The sequence below is a fragment of the Eptesicus fuscus genome, chromosome 16 (genome assembly GCF_027574615.1).
Source record: "Eptesicus fuscus isolate TK198812 chromosome 16, DD_ASM_mEF_20220401, whole genome shotgun sequence".
Classification (NCBI taxonomy): domain Eukaryota; kingdom Metazoa; phylum Chordata; class Mammalia; order Chiroptera; family Vespertilionidae; genus Eptesicus; species Eptesicus fuscus.
Window position 1 is genome coordinate 10,692,825 of NC_072488.1, and position 18,014 is coordinate 10,710,838.

Below are 18,014 nucleotides of genomic sequence, written 5' to 3' on the forward strand. Positions count from 1 at the left end.
AGGGCGAGTCAAAGGATCTATGAGAGCACAGGAGCGGTAAGGGGCTCAAGACAGGCAGAGGTTGGGGGCAGAGATCTGGGGGTGCCACGGCTGAGGGACAGAGGAGGATGCTGAGGAGATGCAGCTGAGGAACTGGGGAAGAACCTCAGGGACAAGGGCAGGAAGGCCTGTGGAGGCGGTTTCGGAAGACAGGGTCAGATGCCAGCGAGCCACTAGAGACTGGGGAGGGAGGAAGGAGTCACCCTTGGTAGTAAGCCACTTAGAAAACGGGACTGATGGGGACGGTGACTACTCTTTAGTCTGAGGGGAACTTGGGAATCTTGAAAGCTACCCGTGTTTCCCCAACATCCTTGTTACCTGCAGCTAGTCCTCCCCCAGCCCCTGGCAGAGCCCCAGAGGGGTGAGTGCGGTCTTCCGGCCTGGCCCCACGTGGCAGTAGGAAGCCTGGATTCTAATCCCATCCCATCCCATCCCCTGTGTGCTGCGTGAGCTTGTGGCCAGCGTGCGACTCCGCACCCCGGACTCCTGGCCTGAAAATGAGGGGCTATCAGTTCAGAGGCTTGTGTGAGAACTCGTGCAATTGTTTACAGACATCTCTGGTGATAGCCTATGAATAGAACAATTTTACTAGCAGAAATGTAGTTTGTAGATCTCTGTATCTCAAGTCGCACATATCTAAAATATTTTAAATTAAATCCACTTTTGGAGTTTTTTCCTGTTAATACTCATTGGTTACCTATACTGGCTGGGTTTAAGATTTTCTAGAAAAGCTTCTGATGACTGTTGAAGCGGGGTGATATGGGCTCCTCTCTCCACTTCTGCGGGGGTTAGAAAAGGTTTATGATAAACAAGTCTTTAAATTTTAGTAGAAAAAAAAATTTAGTAGAAAACTTAAAGTTGAGAAAATGTATCTATTACCTTTCCAGCAAATTGAGAAAAGATCTTTTTTATTGCAATGGAGGTCCTTCAAGGGAGCACAGTTTGAGGACTGTAGAATTTCTAGAAGCTTTCTTAGGTCTAAAAGTTATTAGGTCCTAGCTTCCAGCCCCAAGGCTAAGAAAGGGCAGAAAAAGCACCATGCATACATAACAAGGGGTTAAAAAGCAAAGCCCCGCCCATGGTCCCAGGGGGCCAGGAGTGGGGCAATAGACCAGACGGGTAGAACAGCCCAGTCCCCATTTCCATCCCAAAGATCACACTTAATGCTCAGGGGCAAGTCCCTCTCTCCTCCGAGACTTGGACTGGCTGCCCCTTTCTAGGCTCTTCCGGGGAAAGTAATCTCTTCCTTCCTGGATCCTGAAAGAACTGGGAACAATCAAGTCTCCAAACCCCCCACCCTGTGTTGACTTTCTCTAGAGCAAACCCTGGAACAATGCACTGAGGAGAGCGCCTTCCTTGGTAGGCCTGGGGTCAAGACCGTGAGAGTGAAGGTGAAATGCCCCAGGTGGTGGCAATTCACAGCCTTTCACGTTTCCTCGCCCTTCCTCTACTAACCAAACACGCCAACTGCGCTTCCCTGGGTCTCTCCCTCTCCACAGCCTCCCCTCAGCTCACTGCTGCTCCCCTCCGCTCACTGCTCGCACCAGCCACATGACCCCCACCGAAGCTTCTCAAAAAGTCACCAGCTACCCCCAGTTCGTCAGATGCAATGGGCACGAATCAACGAATTCAGCCTCCGCAGGGCAGGTGGCCACTCCCCGGAAAACCTTCTCTCTGAGCCCCACACTCTCCCCTTGGCTTCCTCCCAGGCCCCTGCTCTGTCCCCACCCGCCACCCTTCTCCCGAGGACCGTAAATGCAGGGGTTCCTGCAGCCCCGACCTTCCTCTGCCCAGGCCCCAGGCACCTCAGAATTTCAACAGGAACTCCTGATTCCCAAACCTGTTCCTCCCTAGTCTTCCCCGTCAGAGGACAAGGTACAACAATCACAGCCTTCAGGCCGGACCGCTGGGGCTGTCCTCGAGTCCTCCCATTCCCTCCTGCACCCGCCCGTCCATCAGCACACGCTACTGGTCCCATCTCCAACATCCAGCCCGGATCTGTCCTCTGTCTCCACTGCTGCCCTGAATCCACTTCAGATCTCTCCTCTGCACAGAGACCTTCAGTGGCATCCCAGTGTGCTCAGAACTCAGCCAGCTTTTGGAGGCCCTGAAGACTGGACCCCCAATCACCTCTCAGCCTCAACTGGCCCCACTTCCTCCTGTACTCATTTCACTCTGGGCGTACTGGTCTTTCATTTGGCCAAACAAGTCAGGGCCTTGCCGGTGCTGTTTATCTGCCTAGATGACCGTGGTCGGCAAACTGCGGCTCGCGAGCCACATGCGGCTCTTTGGCCCCTTGAGTGTGACTCTTCCACAAAATACCACGGCCTGGGCGAGCCTATTTTGAAGAAGTGGCGTTAGAAGAGGTTTAAGTTTTAAAAATTTTGGCTCTCAGAAGAAATTTCAATCGTTGTACTGTTGGTATTTGGCTCTGTGGACTAATGAGTTTGCTGACCACTGGCCTAGACCATCCTCTCCCATCCGGAGCCTCACAGAGCCAGCGCTTCCATTCCTTTAGGTCTCAACTTAAATGTCACTTCCTCCAAGACGCCTCTCCTGATTACCCCACCCAGAGCAGGCCCCAGTTATCCTCTACTTCAGCCCGTTTACTTGTTTTCTGTCCGTCTCCCCCATCAGAATGTCACCTCCATGAGGACAGGAATTATATACGCACAGAGCCTAGTATACTGCTTGACACCGGGTAAGCGTTCAATAAACATCGTTGAAAGAACAAAGGAACCAGTTACTACCTAAGGAGCAGGCAGTTCCCTGCAAGAACCAGAGATGAACCTGAAGGGGAAACGGAGGCTCAGCCGGGGCCTGACCACAGCCCCAGGGGGTGGCTGAAGCTAACTTCCGGCTTTCCAGTAACGTGGGACCCGTTGGGGCCCAGACCAGAAGGCTCCTCACCTCCCTTTTCCAGCGTGCCAGCCACTCGTCCCGCTTGCGCTTGCTGATGTAGTAGGGGTCCCCCGCCTGGAAGGTGAGCCGCGGCATGGGCCGCTGGCGGAGGCTGGACTCCCAGCCCAAGCCACCCCGGAGCCGGCCCCGGGAGCCCTAGGACAGAGAGACAAGAGAGAGACAGACTGGCATTAAGATGGGCACGGACAGCCCCCCTGCAGCGTTGGTCCCGTGGAGGGGATGCTGAGGAGGCACTCGCCGCGAACGGAACACAGGAGCTCTGACTCCTGGCCTGAGCTGCCAAGCCTGCCAGTGCTGGGCGAGCCCCGGGTGGGCTGGAGACGGAGGGACTAGGGTGGGGGGACACATGGGCACAAACCAGGAGGGGAGGGGGGCTAGATGGCTGCCTTGGGGGGCTTCCAACCTCCACGCCCACTCCCTCTCCTCCTCACAGAGGGATGTGCAAAGAGGGGCCGCGGCCACCGCAGGCTCCCCGCACGCGCGCTCCCCACGGCTGGCTTTCTCCTCCGAGAACCGGGATCCACAGAGCCCCCGGGGGTTGAGGAAGACACTTGCCTCCATTTTCATAGATTCGATGTTGGTCTCCTTCGGTTCTTTGCCTGTGAAGAGGGAAGAACAAAGGGGCTGTCGGCAGAGTTACGGGCGTGGCTCAGAGGCCCCACCTTGCGCCTGGGGTGCCTGCTACGGGGACAGGCGTCCTCCAGCCGTTGGGTGGCTCCTGGGTCAAGCCTGACGGCCCGCCACGTGCCTGGCACCGTGCTGGGCCCGAGGACTCGGAGCACGGCCAGAGCGGAGAGGGGCCTGGGCCCGACAACAGAAGCCGGGGCTGTGCCTTCTGGCCCGGTGACCGTCCCAGGCACACAGAGGAGCCATCTGGAAACCGCCCCCCAGTTCCTCCCAGTCAACAGCGCTCCCTTCGGGAGGAGGGGGGCAGACTGCACGGCCTCCCTGGGCCCTGGAATGCAACAACCGCTTCTGTGTCAGGGCCCCGGGCAGGGGCGCAGTGGGGTCCAGGGTCCAGGGCCACTGGAGCCAGACCGTGGTGAGGCAACTTCATTTCTGTGAGACTCAGTTTCCTCGTCTGGAACGGAAAGACGCTGGAGGTGATGTCTAAGGTCTTCCCGCAGTTCTCGGGGTGATGGTTCTGTTATTAACAGATGCCTCCGCACCCCATTCCCCGCCCCAGTTCAGGTTCCTGAGCTCGGCCTTTATTCGATGAGATCTCGGTAACCTCGCCTAGCCCGCTTCCTCACGGAATTAAGGTAGGTAACCCTTCTCAAATCTTCAGGTTACTGGGAACGTTAAATGTCTAGAGCAGGGCTTGGCATACAGTAGGTGCTCAATAAAAGCTGGTTTGGTTCCATTTCCCTAAGGCAGCAGTTCCCTGTAATTCCTCAACTGGATCCGGACTCCAGTTGCTGGGGGAAGGCTCCCTGGGGGCAGAGACCAGCAGGGCTGTCTTTTGGGGAGCCCTATCCTCTCCCTGCCCTGCACCCGGCCCCCAGCAGAATATCCCTGCCCTCCTCCCCTGGTCCTCGCCTCCCAGGTGCCAGGTCCCGGCCCAGCACCACCGGTGGCGGGCCCCGGCTGTGGCGCTGGGTTAATGATGCCTTCCTGGGCTTCCGACAGGAGGGCTGGGCCCCAGAACGCCTTTCTCTGAAGCCGAGAGGACTGCGTGTGGGCCCAGAGGCAGGAAGGTCACTCAGGCTGGTTCACGGGGGCTGGGGGGCGGGGGCGGGGGGCGGGCAGCGGCGGAGGGGGACACAAAGAGCCCAAAGCGGAAAAAACAGCCCCCGCTGCAGCTCCTGGCTCAGAAGCGGAAACCAGCCACTGCGCTGAAGGCCTCGAATCCTCAGCCCCCGGAGGAGGTCTCTTTCCCTCCCTCTCCCCGGAGAAGGCATGGGACGTCTGTCTGCGTCTGCCCCAGGCAGGGGCCGGGCCGGGGCAGCGCCGGGTGGCAGCGGACCCAGGGCCCTGGGGGGAGGGGCAAGGCGGGGCCCGCACCTGCAGGAACCAGGGGGCGGCCCGCAAGCACGGACACCGAGGACCACACGTGGGGCCGCCACACCCGCAGAGCTGGCTGCGGAGGGCGGAGGGGCGAGAGGGAGGAAGCGCGAAATCTACGGCGGGGGCGTGCGGGGGGGGGGGGGCGCGCATGTACGCCTGGACGCTTTGCACACGGCGGGCCTTTTAAGGGTTGTCTCACCCGGACTGTCTCTCTCTTCCAACGTGGTTCCTTTTGGCCCTCTCGTCTCACCACTGCCCGCTCCCCGACATTCCCTCGGGTCTCCCAGAGCGGGGCTCCCCATCCTGCCAGCCGGCACCGGGCCCTCCTCCCCCGAAGTCCCTCCTCCCCGGAGTCCTCCGCCCTCTCCAACCTGCACAGCTTGCCCGGCGAGGCTTTGCGCTGCCAGAAGGGGGCGCCCGCCCCCGGAGCGGATGCACCCTTAGGACCTCAAACGTTTTCCTACCCCCTACCCGGGACCCTCCGTGGCATTGGATCTACGGAAAATCACGTATTCGTCCCAATGAAAGGAAACCAGCCGCTGGGAGAAAAGTATTGTGAGGATAATGGAGTCCATCTTCCGGCCCCTAGGTTTGGCCGATGGGGAAACCGGCCTGGGGAGTGGCCTGACTCACTACCAGGGCCGAGAAGACGGCTCACTTTATACTGCACCACCTTCCCCGAGGTCCCCCCTCCCGTAATCCCCGGCCCCATGGGCCCCATGCTCCCCAAACAGAATTATTCTTCCTTACGTAGTTTCTGACTTCCTTCTTTCTGGAATGTTCTCCCTGGCGGACTCTGCGCATGCTCAATGGAGTGATGTCACACACACTTGAGCCAGCAAAACAACACACTGGGCCACCTCAGAATGCTGCACTTGTCCGGAGTCAAGGAGGGTGAGCGGCTCTCTCAGCCCTCCCTCGGCCTCCATCTGCTCCTGGCGCAGACCCAGGGCCACGGGCTGGGCCAGGTGGCCGTGTGCCTTCCCAGGTGGCCCTGGCAGGCGTGGAGGCCAGGGTGCTCCTGACACTCATCTGTTGGCCTGGGACTGTACTCAGCAGGGGCCACCCCAAATCCCCTTTCAAATGAACCTAAATCTCCGTCACCGAGGGCAGTCCCCAGCCCAACACGGAGCGCTCAGCCTGAGGAGAGAGGAGCTCTGTGCTGACCCTAAGCGGGTCCTTCACTAGTTGTATCACCTTGGGTAGGTAAGCGAACTCTCCGAACCCTCAGTCTCCCCATCTGAAAAGTGGGGATAGCCTGGCTGGGTGGCTCAGCTGGTTGGAGCATCATCCAGTGCACCAAACGGTGGTGGGTTCGATTCCGGTCAGGGCACACACCCAGATTGTGGTTTAATGTCCAGTCGGGGTGCATACGATCAATGCTTCTCTCTCACATTGATGTTTGTTGTTGTTTTTTCTCTCTCCCCCCTCTCCCTCTCTCTCTCTCTCAGACAAACAAACAAACATATCCTCGGGTGAGGATTTAAAAAAACGTTGATGGGATAAAAGAGTCTTCCTCCCATGATCACAAAGATTACAGAAGACATTAAGAGCAGGGCTTCTCAAACTTCAATGTGCACTGAAATCACAAGGTTCTCTTTAACACGTAGGTCTAGGGTGGGGCCTGCGAGTCCGCATCCCTCACTTCTCAGGGGATGCCAGGTGCTGGATGGACCACTTGGAGGGGTGAGGTTACAGCACACGCAACACAGTGAGTCAAAGAAAGCCACTCTGGCACCGTTACTGTTAGCATCACGGCGTTAGCGCCGGGAGGGCAGGCGCCTTCTTAAGGCCACCACCTGTGTGTCCAGGTGGCTCTTGTCCTGATTATGCGTCATCTCCCCGGTTCCCCCTTCTTTCTCCTGGCTGTTCCTCAGAATCTGGGGCTCCTACGGTGCATACTGGAGGGGGCCCAGGCCATAGGAACTCTGCTTGAGAGCCTTCCATTTCTCCTGTATGGGACCTTCCATTTCTCCTGTATGGGACCTAATGAGAGGGGTTCCAGGAGAGACAGATGGGGTCCCCTGAAGAGAGACCTAGCATGAGGAGAAATGAAAGAAGACCACAGCCCAGTTCCTTCCTTGCTGGGGCCTTAGTCTCCTTTCTCCTCAGAACCAAGCAACTGAGTACGTATTCTGTGTGGCCGACGCTAGAACAGTGGCCAAGCCCCCAGGAGGCCACGGCCCACCCCTCTAGGTAACACCCCACCAGGCTCAGCATCAGGCCATGCACAGTGGCCTTCAAGGAACCTACCAGCTCTAGCCCCTGCCAGCATCTCCCCTGCCTGGGCTGCTGCAGCCACACAGGAGTGCTCTGAGGCCGGATTCTGGAGATCAAGGAAACGAGCGTTTTGCCCACCATGCTCAACACGAAGATTCTGGAAAGATCTGAGTATCTCCCCGCTTTTCTCTCACGTTCCTGGCACGTGTCCACCTCTATCCAGTTCTGCTACCACCTCACTCATCAGAGCCACGCGCCTCCCCTCTCTGTCTGTAGCATTTGCAGCGGCTCCTAGGCCTCATCCTGCCTCTGGCCCCTCGGTTCATTCCGTTCCAGGATCCAGATGGCAAACCGATCTTTCCAAAATGTGCAGCACATTACGTCCGGGTGGCCCTGCCTGCTCTCTCCCCACCCCACGCCCTTCTCCCGTGCTCTTTCCACGCCAGCCTGTGGATTGCTGTCAGGTCCCCGAGTGCCCTGCTCCCTCCCACCTGAGAGCCCGATTCCTGTTCTCACTGCCTCCCTGCACACCCCTCACCTTCAGCTTTGGGGGGTACAGCCCAGGCTGCTCTGTTCTAGTTCCTCAGAGAACCATGTTCATTTTCTCTTGGGGAACTCATCTGTGCTTAATCACACCCTTTTCAGTGCGGATTTCTCACGAATGTCTGTCTCTTCAGGGGACTGTGAGGTCCTTAAGGGCAAGAACCAGGTTTTTGTTCATGAGGATTTTCCCAGATCCTGGCACAGACCAGAGGGGTGTTTAATAAATACCCGTTGACTGACTGAGGAAGGAGTTCCTGGAAACCAATAGGAAGGGAGCTAGGGAAATCCCAAAGCAAAGCAAACCTCACGGTGAAGAGCAGCCAGAGAGGACTGTCGGGGCGCTGGGCAGCAGCTGGGTGCCGGTGACGGTGGGGTCCCCGGAACCTGGGAATCGGCCAAGACCCGCCCCCAGGGACCAGCACACGTGGTGGGAAAGGCTGCCAGGTTCTGTTCTGCACACCTGGCCTTTCTAACAGGAGGATGGGAACTACTCCCTTTTCTCCTTTGTTTTACTCCACGTGGGCCCCCTGAACACTCCCACCACGTGCCAGGACACAGCCCAGGAGGCACTCGGGTGAGGCGAGGGGCCCTGGACAGGTCAGGGCCCAGGCCTCCCAGCCGCACTGCAGCATAGAGGGGAGAGGGGATGGGCACCCCGACTCTGAAGCCAGAGACGAGGACAGACTAAGTCCTGGCCCTGCCGCTTACGGGTTTGGTGTTTCTGATCAAGTCGCTTCATCTTGCTAAGCCTCAATCTTTCCCACCTTAAACTGGGGACAGTAATTCCTCTTGAAGGAGATTGTTTGGAGTAAAACACGGAACACGGAGTCCCTCAGAAAACGCTTTGCGCATAGTGGGAGCGTCGTAGACATCGGTTGAGTAATGAACGCACGAAAGGTTCTTTAGTGAATCTGGAGATCTCTTCTGGAGATGCTCTCAAGCCGGCATGAATGTGAGGTTTGGATCCGTGCAGAATGAGTTATGCCAATTAATCAATTTACTCATTCCATCATACACACTTGGAGGGAAGACTTTTTAAAATTAAAATGCACATATGCAAAGCAGCCTGGCAGGGCCCTGGGAGGATCAGATGTGATAATGTATGAGAAAGCGCCGTGTAAACTGTGAAGCCCTGTACAAATGCTAGTTGTGCTCATTACTAACATGTTTACAGCTCGGTTGGCCCTGAAATCGCTGGCTTAACCTGAAAGAGAAAAGTGGGCAACTTCCCAGGACTCCAGGGCTAGGCCAAGAAGTCCTCGGAGGAAGAAGAGGCCCGGACTGGGCAGTGCCCCAGCCACCTGCCCCTCCCCCACCTGTCACAGCCACAGTGTCGTCCAGTCATCTGAACTCTGGTGGGCTCAGGACATCTGTGCTGGGAAGGCTCACTGGGCTTTTAATGCCCACAGGGCATCTGCTGCCCTTGGGCACCCATGCCAGGGGGGGCTACAAACACAGCGATCCCCAAGAACTGAGGTCTCATGGGCGAGCAAGCAGGCCAGGTGGGGCTGAGGGAAACACGTGCACAACCAGCCTGATTGGGGGACGGGGGTGTCTAGGGAAGAAGGGGGACAGCCATCACCCCAGTCCAGCAAATGTTGGCATTCTGCAACCCACTGCTGCCAGGTCTAGCTTTCTTATTTTCTCACAAGAAGCCAAAACTCCAGATTTTTATGTGAAATGTCTTGATTTTTAAATATTGGCAACTAGTTTTTAAAAAAATGTTTAAAATACTACATGGGCCAAATAAAACCTGTGTGTAGGCTGCATCCAGCCAGTAGCCTGCAGGGCACACCTGGGCAAGAGGACCTTCAGCTACCATGTCCAGCCCACGCCTCCAGAGACCTGTTGGGCCCCAAGTCTCCAACTCTCAGGTGAGCCCCAAAGACGTGGCCCCTTGAGCCAGGGACTCACCTTCTTCTGTGGGGGCTCCTCGGCCATCCTTGGGGGTGCAGCAGCCATTCTCCACGGCTCGGGAGGCTTCAGGCGGGGTCTCGGCTGCACCCTCTCCCTCTGCCGGGGCCCCGCCCTTCTGTCCTCCAGCAGGGCTCCCCTCCTCCGGCTGGGGCTCACTCCGCTTCTCCAGGTCCCCATTGGGTAACAGCTCTGAGGGGCCTGAGTCCTGGGCCATGGATGGGGACTTGGAGGTCACCGCAGGGTCCTTCGGCGTGTCACTGCTCTCCACCTGGTCATGGAGAAACACAGAGGGTTAGACCAGGGGAACTCTGGTGGAAACTCTGTCCGGATAATTGTGTTCACATAAACGTTCCTGCGGTTTTGCATGACGTTCATACATTCACAATTTTGCTCTGTTTCAAGGGGTTTACGGGCTTGACCTCCTGAAGTCAAGGGATCTATGGACTCCAGCTGAAGAAATGGGAGAAGAATCCAGCCAGGTTTGCCAGCTGGTTCCACAGCCCAAGCTGCACCCCACACATACACTCACTGGGGTGACACAGGGCCCCTCCCCCAGCCTTGTGCAGCCTCACAACATCCCTACTTTCGAAACAGGACCCCTCCTCCTCCGAAGACCAGCCTGGGCTGATCCGACTTCTGTGCCAGAGCCCGCCCAGCTTTCCCCTGGGTCTCTAAAGCCAGTGACGAGCTGCTGGGAGGGTCAAACACTACCCCCCCCCCCCCGCCCCCGCGCCAAAGAAGCATTCCTCTGAGCCCCAAAGCCCAGCACATTCTTTCCCTCAGCTTTGGCCCCCACGGGTTCTCCCAGGTGTTCAGACCCCAGGACAGCCAAGGCCCCACCAAGCAATGCTCAGTTTATACAGCACACCCTCCCCAGCGCGGGGCCCCAGGCTCCCCCGCCAAGAGGAAGTGCAATGCTTTGTCCCCAAGCATCTAAGAACTCCCTACAAGTAAACTATTAACAGTTTGGCAAGTACCTGTCCTAGACTTTTTTTCCTATGTATCTACCATCACGCGTAAGTTACATGTTTATACATATGGACGCACACACCGGTCCAGAATGGTTTTTTCTAAAGGATATCATACTCTCATCCTGTTCTGCACCTTGCTTCTTCACTTAACAAAGTAGGGTGGGCGTCTCTCCCTCCCTGTGCACATGGTGGGCCTTTGGGCAGATTTGATTTTTTTTAAAACATATATTTCTATTGGTTTTAGAGAGGAAGGGGGAGGGAGAGAGAGAAAACATCAATGATGAGAGAGAATCATTGATCAGCTGCCTCCTGCACACCTCACACTGGAGATTGAGCCCGAAACCCAGGCATGTGACCTGACCAGAAATCGAACTGTGACCTCCTGGTTCATAGGTCAATGCTCAGCCACGGAGCCACGCCGGCCGGGCCTGATTTGCTTTTTGCTGAGGTGAACGCTTGCACTTAGAGCTCTGTGCATCTGTGGATTTCTGCAGGCCGGAGTCCCAGAAGCGGGCTGGCTGGGGTGAGGGCAGGCCCATCTAAGCGTGAGTAGAAACGCCCAACCCTCCAATGTGTCGTTCCACTCAAGTGCACCCAGAAAACCTCGGAGAGCCCTGGCTTCCCCGGGCCCGCCCTGCACAGTCCTGCAACCTCCAAGGTGGCCTCTGCTCTTAGGGGCTATGATCTCAACCCTGAGCCTGCTATTACTTGGTGACAAACCCCCACGGGTGGCAAATAGAGACTAGGGCCTCGGGAAAAACAATAAAAACAAAAACCAGGACTAAACCAGAGTCCTCCTTGGACGAGCCTGCAGACACAGGGAGCAGCGTGAGCGAGAGCGGAGGGAACTCCAGGCCCCCGGCCAAGCTGCTCTCCTGGCTGTGTGGCAGCCCGGCCTGCGTCCAGGAAGAGCACCTCCCATGGAAAGCTGCAAACGTGCAGTCCTCAGCAGAGGGGGCGGGGCGGCTGCAGCAAGGGGAAGAGGAGGCCTTCGGCGGAAGCGGAAGCTAGAATCCCACCACTGGGTTTGGGCACTGAGGACCAAAGCCAGCAGAGCCCGGAGGTCAAACACGGGAATGCAAGGGGAGCAAGAGGCCCTGTCTCTCTCCTCAGCTGCCATCCCACATGCCGAGACCCACACACTCTTTCCAGGGCTCAGACGGATTTCCCCACCGCCCTGCTCACACCAACAGGGCTCCCTTAGAAGGCCCCTCCCCGGTGGAAGTCCTCTCACCCTCAAGGCTTTCTCATATGTAAGGAAGTCAGGGGGCCCAGGCAGCCTGGAGAGTGGGGCACGCCTGGGCCCCCACAGCCACCCCAGGTCTGGCTGTGCCAGGCACCCCAGAGCTCCAAGCGGGGCGCTCCCAGGGAGGCGGGTGCGGGATCCCCGCGGGCCCACTGTGTAGGTCACAGCCCATTTCTCACCATGGCGGCGTTCTCCTTTCCTCAAGCCACTTGCTGGCCCACAGACACCTCGAGTTGGGGTAGGCCCCTGGTCCCCAAAACTGCTCAAGACAACTCCGCTGTTATTTACTTCCTGCCTGGGAACCACGCGGCTTCTTCCCACCCTGGGACTCACTTCCTGTTGACTGCCAGCTCCGTAGCACAGACAATCAGGAGCACCTGCTCCAGGACCTCACGCACCCAGGCTCCTGCCCGCCCCCTGAGCAAGCTCCCCTCCCAGGCAGCCCTGCAGACACACCATCCCCTCAGAGGCAGGCGGATGAGGCGGAAGGGGGGTACTCTGCACAGCTCCAGCCCCAGGGTTAGCACCTCCCCGCCCCTCTTCCCAACTGGGCCATTCTCCATGCCCGTCCTCTCTGGTCCTCGGTGAGCCTGCATCACCCAAAGCTCTGGGATTAGGGGGAGCTACTGACTCCTGCTGTGGACCCCCTGATCCACCTTGTGCATTGAGAACCCGCCCTGAGCCCCTCACCGCCCTCTCTTTGGGGCCCAGGGTCACTGGGCAGATCACCAAGAGGGAGGTGGGAGGTCCACAGGCAAATGGACTGAAGCAATTCTTCAAATCTCTGGGGAGGAGCTGGGTGCTCCCTAAAAGGGGCATCTCAGGCGAGAAGAAAGCATAATCCACACCTGGAAGCCCCTGAGAGAGGCTACCCCAGCCAGGCCTGCACCCTCCTGCCCCACCTCCACGCCTTCCTCTCAGCTGCCTCCTCTGCTCTCCTCTCCTCTCCCCTGTCGCCATTAGCTGGTGCCTCTTGGAGGCAGGACCTTTGTTTGGTTGGACTCAGCATGGAGCGGGGCACCTGGCAGGTGCTCAGGACTCACAGTTGCTTCCTTGCTGCTGAAGGCCCGGTGCAGAGCGAGAGCAGCCTGCTCATACACTGAGAGGGAGCCTCAACTTGGTTGCATGTCATATCTGACTGTTAAAGGTTCAGTTTTTGTTTGCTTTTATTTGCCTTGAAAGGAGAGGCAGCACACCCTGAGACATTCGTTTTTCCCACGGGGAGAGGAGGAAGGAGCAGCAGAAGCCGCTGGCCCTTTTAGAAGGCACCGCCCACCTGCAGCTGTAGGTGACAAGTTCATCTTCCTTTGCTTCTCACCTATGGGGCTGGGGAGGGGGAGGGGCACGACAGCAATGAGCACACTCACGTCTCTCTTGGGTGAGTGGGGGCAACAGATTTGAGACAAGCTTGATCTTGTCACCCACTGTGCACCTGCCCATGCCCACTATGCCTCACTCTGGATCTTGTGTTTTGTTTTCTGTTTTTATATTTTATTGATTTTTTTTTTTATAGAGAGGAAGGGAGAGGGATAGTCAGAAACATCAATGAGAGCGAAACATCGATCAGCTGCCTCCTGCACACCTCCCACCGGGGATGTGCCCGCAACCAAGGTACATGCCCTTGACCGGAATTGAACCCGAGACCTTTCAATCCACAGGCCGACGCTCTATCCACTGAGCCAAACCGGTTAGGGCGTCACTCTGGATCAGGGGTCCTCAAACTTTTTAAACAGGGGGCCAGTTCACTGTCCCTCAGACCGTTGGAGGGCCGGACTAGAGTTTAAAAAAATACTATGAACAAATTCCTATGCACACTGCACATACCTTATTTTGAAGTAAAAAAAACAAAACGGCAAAAACACCCGCCTGTGGCCCGAGGGCCGTAGTTTGAGGACGCCTGCTCTGGATCTTCAAACCCTGCCCGCCACCTCCTGGGGGCCCTCAGAATTTGTTGACTTTTGCCTTCCCGGCAAGACCCCTTCACCCTGGGACAACTGCCTCCTGCTTCTCTGTTGCCTGCTACCCACTCCTTGAGCTTCCAATGTGAGCAGCTTATTCCAAGCTGGTGAAGGCAGTGGTTCTTAATGGGGGGGGGGGGGGGGCGATTCTGCCCCAGAGGGCATTTGGCAATGTGTCTGAGACACTGTTGGTGGTCACCCTGGGGTGAGGCGGACTGCTGGCTTCCTGTGTGTAGGGGCCAGGGGAGCTGCTAAACACTCTGTAAGATACAGGACAGCGCCCACAACAAAGAATTATTTATTCAGCCCAAAATGGCAACGTCAAAACGTGCTGTTGTTGAGAAGCCCTGGGCTGAAGGTAGGGGCACTGACCAGCCGCTGCCTTTTTTCTAAGGACCGTTTGGAAAACAACTTCAGCCCGGTCGGGTGGCTCAGTGGGTTGAGCTTCGTGCACCGAAAGGTTGCCGGTTTGATTCCTGGGCAGGGCACATACCTGGGTTGTGATCCTCAGTCGAGGAGCATACAGATGGCAACCCATCCATGTATCTCTCTCACATCGATGTTGATGTTTCTCTCTCTCTCTTCCTCCACCGCCCCCCCTCTCTCAACATGTCCTTGGGTGAGGACTTTTTTTTTAAAAAAGTAAAGTTAAAAAAAAAAATCTTTAAGAAAATACTGTGGTAAAATATACATAACCTAAAATTTACCATTTTAACCCCTTTCAAGTGTACAATTAATTCAGTGGCACGAAGTACATTCACACTGTTGAACAACCATCACCACCATTCACTCGTCTTCAGAACTTTCCATCATCCCAAACAGAAACTTTGTACCCACTGAACAACTCCCCACACCCCTGCCCCCAGTCCCCGGTAACCACTGTTCTACCTTCTGTCTCCTAAGGAACATTTTTTTTTTTTAAATATATTTTATTGATTTTTTACAGAGAGGAAGAGAGAGGGATAGAGAGTTAGAAACATCGATGAGAGAGAAACATCGATCAGCTGCCTCTTGCACACCCCCCACTGGGGATGTGCCCGCAACCAAGGTACATGCCCTTGACCGGAATCGAACCTGGGACCTTTCAGTCCGCAGGATGACGCTCTATCCACTGAGCCAAACCGGTTCGGCCTAAGGAACATTTTAAAGTCACCTGCCTGTCTGCCTCTCCCTCACACACGCAGGGCAGGGCTCTGTGCTAGGCCCCGGTCTACGGAGACCTCAGCCTCGCCCCCACCCCCAGCTCGCAAAGCCCCAGGGGGTTGGCAGGCGGCTGGTCCCCCGCCTGGCCCCAAGGAGTGGGGTTAAAGTCCACTCCCCAGTTCCCCGTCTCCCAGCCCCCTGCACGCCTCTCTGTTTACAGAGCACATCCTATCTCATTAGAGCACTCCCCACACTGTTCCTAATTATTTGTTTACCGTGTGTCTCTCTCCTAGACAGCGAGCTCTGCCTCATCTATCTTTCCATCTCTCTCCTTTCCAACCGCTCTACCTACAGCTCCCAGTGCGAAGCACAGGACCCAGCATAAATATGCTTATACGATTAATAGATTTAATGATCACAGGTCTCCTGATGGGGAGTGTTCCGCTCACGTTCCCCAGGACGCAGGCTCCGAGGCTTACCTCAGGTCACACACCTTCTAAGTGGTCAACTTCCAGACGGACCCAGGGACGGGAGAGGCCTCTGGAAGCCGGCTCCTGCTCTGGGCCGAGTCTCCGGAAAAGCCCAACCTCAAACCCCCAGGGTTCCCAGGGAGGAAAGGAGGCTTTGATGGGCCAGAGCAGGGCCGGGGGAAGGCTGCTGGCTGTTTTCCTGGCAGCAGCCACTGCAAGGTGACGCCGGCGGCAAAGCAGGCAGGAGCCTTCCGCAGTGAACCTGTCCAGGCCAAAGCCGAGTCCCCAGCCACCCCTGTGCTGCAAGTCTGGTCTGAACCCCAAAACCCCCACCCGTCCCTCACAGGTGAGGCGTTGTCCCCCAAGGTGGGCAGAATGCGAAGGTTCCAGATAGGGAAGTGACTTTTGAGAGGCTCTTTACTATAGTTATATTTACACATAAAAAACTAAAGCCTGGCAAATAAGAGGTAAGGGAAACAGTACATGGGGGAACGGAGCCCAGGCATTCGGGGGTGCAGGAGCCCATTCACCTGGGCCCAGTTGTAGAGGGGGAGGCCCGGAGCCCCTGGAGGTAGAAGCCAGGGTCCTGGGTTGGCTCTGGGCGCCTGACTCCCCTTTACCCCGGTGATGGGGGCTGTGGCTGGAAGAGGCCTTCTTCCTCTGACCCCCAGAGGCCGGCAGATGCTGGGATGGCCCTTCACCTGCCCATCCTCGGCCTCCCCGCCCCCGCCCTCACGATACTGCCATTGTGCCTTTAAAGCCCTTGGCAGTGCTCAGCTCTGTGCCAGCCGGGAACCCTGGCGTCAGGCCAGCATTGGCCTCATGATTAAAGCCACACACACACACACACACACACACACACACACACACACACACACGTTGTGCACCATTGCCCAGAGGTACCGCCCACCCCACAGGACCGAGAAGCCACAGAGGGATGTCAACAAAATCACAGTCCCCTTCCACTCACACCCGAAGCTCATTCCAGCTCCTTGTCTCCTGCAGGCCCATCGACCCCCCCGCACCCGCCCCCCAACCCCACAAACCCTGGATTTTCCCAGGTTGAGTCCAGTTTCAGGAAACAGCCACGCAGCCCCTGAAGCAGGGCAGCCCTGCCCACAAGTGCTGGCGCGGGGCCCCAGCTGCCCCCACCCCCCCCCCCGCCCCGCTCCGGGCCTTCCTGCAGCCCCGTCCCGGGCAGCCCTGGGGTCTGACTGGCCAGAAGTGGCCTTGAGACAGGGAGAGCCAGAGAGGTCCCAGATGCCTCCCCACTCAGCCTCCGGGAGAGAATGGAGCCAGGCTCCAGTACTCTGGAACGAGGCGTCTGACCCCTCCAATTTCCTTCTCCCCGTGGAGCCGCTCAAAGGGCCACCAGTGGGGTCAAGGCACCAGAGACTAAAGAGCAGAGACCAGAGAGAGCCAGCTCTAGAGAAGGTGGCCACAGCTGGGCACCTCCAGACCCCACGTCCTTCTAAAGAGCAGAGACCAGAGAGAGCCAGCTCTAGAGAAGGTGGCCACAGCTGGGCACCTCCAGACCCCACGTCCTTCACCACCGAGCCTGGGAGCTGCCTTCCCACCGCCCCCAGAGCTCTCTCCACCATGCTCTGTCGTGCACGTATATGCGTGTGTGTGTGTGACTCAAGTTCAGAACTTCAGGGCCCAGCAAAGCTTTCGAAGCCAGTCACGCAGTCCGTGCCCCTGCGGGTCGCGGCGAGAAGGCACATGCCTGGTGAGTGGCCAGCCCCCTCGGGGTCCCGCTTCCAGCGGGGACACCTGTCCCCCTGGAAGAGGGCCTGGCTGTGCTCTCTGAAGTCAACCTCAAAAGGATTTCCGGGTGAGCTGAAGGCTCCCTTGCAAGAGCCATTGTGCATAGAAGGTGCACGTATTTAAGTAAATCTCTTCTGAGATTCTCGTTTCCAGCCCCTGCTCCCCATGCCCAGGGTGACGGGTCTGGTAAGAAGGGACCGCACTGGGGAGATGGCGCTTCCTTTTCTGTGCCTCGTGTTCCTTTCTGAAGTTTCTCGTGGGCACATACCTCCCCCGACCCCCACCTCAGCGCCGGGGTGTGCTCATCCTGCCCCGCCCCGGGGACATGGTTTCATGGCTTTAATCACATCCCTCCTCGCCTTTGTCTCTCCAGACTCCAGAGTCATAATCTCTCTCGTCTGTCCTCACTTGGCAGCCTTGCTCCCCCTTGATCAATGTAGCTGCCCTTCTCTGGAGCTTTTCCAACTTGGTTATGTCTTTCTTAAGGTGGCAGAACTGAAACACAAAATTCCCTAGGTGAGGATGATGAAAGAACCCCAGTGTCAACAGCCCTGCCGGAGGCGTGTGCTGGCGAGTACCTGCCGCAGCAGGAGTGGTGCAGGTGCAGCCCGCTCCAGAGCAGCCTGGAGGCTGGGACCTGAGGGGAGGCCAGGACCTGGGGGGAGGCTGGGACCTGAGGGGAGGCCGGGACGTGGGGGGAGGCTGGGACCTGGGGGGAGGCTGGGACCTGAGGGGAGGCTGGGACCTGGGGGGAGGCTGGGACCTGGGGGGAGGCTGGGACCTGGGGGGAGGCTGGGACCTGAGGGAGAGG

At 57.5% G+C, this 18,014-nt stretch overlaps 1 protein-coding gene and 1 long non-coding RNA gene across 2 annotated transcripts in view; one reads left to right on the plus strand and one right to left on the minus strand.

The window, feature by feature from the left end:
* The window catches only part of DNMT3A (DNA methyltransferase 3 alpha), a 38,442-nt gene extending 32,705 nt beyond the window's left edge, over positions 1 to 5,737 (minus strand). The window contains exons 1-3 of the mRNA XM_054728274.1: positions 5,719 to 5,737; positions 3,517 to 3,560; positions 2,950 to 3,096 (exon numbers count right to left, since the gene is read on the minus strand). Of these exons, the coding sequence (XP_054584249.1) occupies positions 2,950 to 3,096; positions 3,517 to 3,528 (159 nt within the window). The 5' untranslated portion in view covers positions 3,529 to 3,560; positions 5,719 to 5,737. The remainder of the gene's footprint in view (positions 1 to 2,949; positions 3,097 to 3,516; positions 3,561 to 5,718) is intronic.
* Positions 5,738 to 5,861: 124 nt separating this feature from the next.
* On the plus strand, positions 5,862 to 10,330 carry LOC114230305 (uncharacterized). The gene is made up of 3 exons (XR_003616202.2): positions 5,862 to 6,170; positions 10,051 to 10,127; positions 10,243 to 10,330. It is a non-coding gene; the product is annotated as an uncharacterized LOC114230305 (long non-coding RNA).
* Positions 10,331 to 18,014: the final 7,684 nt, after the last annotated feature.